We start from the raw sequence: 3023 nt of genomic DNA, 5'->3' as shown, positions 1-3023 counted from the left end.
TTTCGCGCGTTCCTCTCGCGCCCCCGTCCTTTCTGCCTTGCTGCGCCTGCCCGTTCGGTCCCCTGGTCGTTCGTTTGGTCTTGGTGCGCGTTTTTGTGTTTTGGCGCTTCTGCCCCTTGCCCGCTCCTTTTCGCTCCCCGTTCCCGCCGCTGCCCTCGGCCTCCCCTTCTGCCGCTTTCCTCCGCTCCGGCCGGGTCCTTTTCGGCTCGTCGCCTGGTCGCCCTGCCTCCCGCGGTTTTCCGTGGCGTCGGTGCGCTTCGGCGTTTTCCCTTTCCGTTTCCGCCTCCGTTTGCCTTTGGTCCCCTTTGCGTCCCCGCGCTCGGCTGCGCCTTCCGTCCGCGTGGTTCGCTCCGGCCTGTCGCGTTTGGTCTCGCTTGCCCCTTCTTTTGTGTCTGGCGGTTTTCGCTCTCTCTCCGCGCCCTTTTGTGGGTTTTGCCTTCCCCTGGCTTTTGGCCGTGGGCCCCCTTTTTCTCGCCCTGCCCTCTGCTGGCCCTTTCGCCTGTGCCGTTGCGTCTGGCCTCTCGCCTTTGGTCTGGTTGCCTCTCTCGTTTGCGTGCCCGGGGTTCCGCCCGCCTCGGCGCCCCCCGTCGGCGTTTTCCGTTTTGGGCCCTTGCCGCCCTTTCTGCCCTCCTTGCCGCCCCTCCGCCCTTTCCCCTTCCCCCCCTCCTCTCTCTCTCCTCTCTCCCCCGCTTTGGGCTCCCCCGGCTCCGTTGTGCGCTTTTTCGCGGCCCCCGTGTTGGTGCGCTCGGCTCGTGCTTTGGCGTCCCCGTTTGCGGTCCTTTTCGCCCCCCCTGCTGCCCGCCCCTTTTTGTGCGCTTGCTTTTGGCCCTTTTTGCGCCTTGTTTTCTTCGCCCTTTTCGCTCCGCTTTTGGTGCTTTTTGCGGCTCTCTTGCGTGGTTTTTCGCGCCGCCCCTTGTGGTGTTGTTCGCTTTTCCTGTCGCTCGCCCTTTTTGGTCCCCGCTGCCTTCGCTGCTGTCCCCTCTCCTTTTTGCGCCCCTTGGGTTTTCGTTGCTTGTTGCTCTTGTGTTGTTCCCGCGCCCCGCCTTGTGTCCCCTTTTGGGCCCTGCGCTCGGGGCCCTGGTTCGGCCCCCCTTTTGGGGTTCCTTTCCGCCTTTCCTGCGCGGGTCCCCCGCTTTCCGTTTTGCCTCCCCCTTGCCCCGTCTCCGTTTGTTGTGCTTTTGGTGTCTCCCCCCCGTCTTCCCGTTGTGCTCCTCTTTTTGCTCGCGGGGCCGCGTTTCGCGGCCGTTCCCGGGCCCGCTCCGCCCCGTGCTTTTGGCGCGCGTGTGCTTGGCCTCCCGGTCGGCTCCGGTTTTCCTCTCTTCGCTTGCGCTCGCGCCTGTGCCTGCCTGTTGCTTCGTTGGGCTTTGGGTTGGGTCGTTCTTGCCTCTTGCCTCGGTGTTCCGCCCTCCTGTTTTCGGCCTCTTTCGGGCCTTCTCGGGTCCCTGTGCGCCTGCTTTGTGTTCTTCCCGGCCCCTCCTCGCTCTGTGGCGTGCTTGCCTGCTTCCTTCTTGTTTCTTTGCCGCCTGTTGGGCCTTCGTTTCGGTTTGCCTCGGGCTTGCCTTCGCCCTCCCTTCTTCGGCTCCCCTCGGCCTTCGTTTTGCCCCCGTCGCTCGGCGCGCCTTCGCTCCCTGTCGCCTGGTGTCGCCGCCTTGCGTCTGCTCGTTTGGGCCTTCGTTCGGCGCTCCGCTTGCTCCGCCTTTCGTTCTCCTTCTTTTCCCCGCTGTTCCGGCTTCCCGCGTTCCTCGGCGCCCCTCGTTCTCCTTCGCGCTTTGCCTTTGCTTTTCGCTTTGGTTCCCCGGCCTTCCCTTGCTTGGCTCCGTTGGCCGGTTCCTGGCCCTTTCTGCGTGTGGCTCGCTTCGGCCTCTTTCCGCCGCTCCCTTGGCCCTTTCTCGCGCCTCCGGTTTCCGGTCCGGCCTCTCTTGCCCCGCTCCTTCTCTCGCGCCTCCGGTTTCCGGTCCGGCCTCTCTTTCCCCGCTCCTTCTCTCGCGCCTCCGGTTCGCGTTCCGGCCTCCTCTCCTTGCTCTTTGTGCTTGCTTCCTTGGCTCTTTCTTGTGCGCCTCCGGTTCGCGGTCCGGCCTCCGTCCTGTCCGCTTCTCCTCCTTCGGGTTGCGGTTCTGGTTTGCTGTTCTTCGTTCTTGGGTTCTTTTCTGCCCTTCTCTTTCGTTCTCGTTCTTCTGTGTCCTCGTCGGGCTTCTGGGGGTCCGTTCGGGTTTTTCTTTCCTTTGCGCCCGCGTGTCCCTTCTGGGCTTCTGGGGGTCCCGTTCGGTGTCGTTCGCTTCTCGCTTCCTTTCGTTCGTTCTTTCTCCCCTCGTGTGCCTTCCCTTGTTCCTTCGCTTTCCGCTCTTGCCTTCGGTTTGTGTTCTTCCTTCTTTTCCTCTTGCCTTTCCTTTTCCCGTTCCGTCGGCCTCTGCTGCCTCCTGGGTCCCTGTTGTTTTGGTCCTCCTGCTCCGCTCTGCCTCTCTTTCGTGCTGCCGGTCCGGGCCCTCGTCGCCCGCGTTGCTCGCGCTTGGCGCCGCCTGCTCGGCGCCGGGCGTGCGCCCCCGCCGTTTTGTCCTCTTTCCGTCTCCCTCTGTCTCTCTCGCCTTGTCTTTTCCCTTTCGCGCCCGTCCCGTCTCTGTTGTCCCTTTTGGGCCTTGTCCTCCTTTTGTTCGTCGCTCTGTCCTCGTGCCTTCCCGGTTCTGGGCGGGCTCTTTCTTGTCTCTCTGTTTTTGGTTTGCTTCCGCCTGTTTCTCTTGTTCTTTGCCTCCTCTTGTTTCGTTTCTCCCCTCCGCCCCCTTCCTTGTTGTTCCGGGTTCCGGGTTGGCTTCCCTCCTGGTGGGTTCTCGTCGGTGCCCTCCTGCCTTGCGCCCTCGGGTCGTGCCCCGTTGGTCTCCGCGCCCCCGGTTTCTCGGTCTCCCTTGTCCCGCGCTCCCGTCTCGTCGCGTCCTGCGGCTCGGTGCGGCGCCGTCCGTCCCTTCTCTTCGGGCGGCTCCCGGCTGTCCTTCGGCCCCTTTCCTCTTTTGTTTCGCTTTCGTGCCTCGTGA

General features: G+C 63.9%; 1 protein-coding gene across 1 annotated transcript; it reads right to left on the bottom strand.

Annotated features, from left to right (window-relative positions):
• Positions 1-36: 36 nt before the first annotated feature.
• On the bottom strand, positions 37-2975 carry LOC125808611 (uncharacterized; the record flags this gene model as incomplete). Its single annotated transcript, XM_049488287.1, has 1 exon — positions 37-2975. A coding segment is annotated over one exon (2939 nt), but the record flags the coding sequence as incomplete, so codon positions are not given.
• Between the last annotated feature and the right edge of the window lie 48 nt (positions 2976-3023).

This window comes from Solanum verrucosum, unplaced genomic scaffold (assembly GCF_900185275.1).
Source record: "Solanum verrucosum unplaced genomic scaffold, falcon-dt-bn FXZP01000419.1, whole genome shotgun sequence".
NCBI classification, from domain to species: Eukaryota; Viridiplantae; Streptophyta; class Magnoliopsida; order Solanales; family Solanaceae; genus Solanum; species Solanum verrucosum.
The sequence above is the reverse complement of the archived record's forward strand: the minus strand, read 5'-3'. Positions and strand labels throughout refer to the sequence as shown.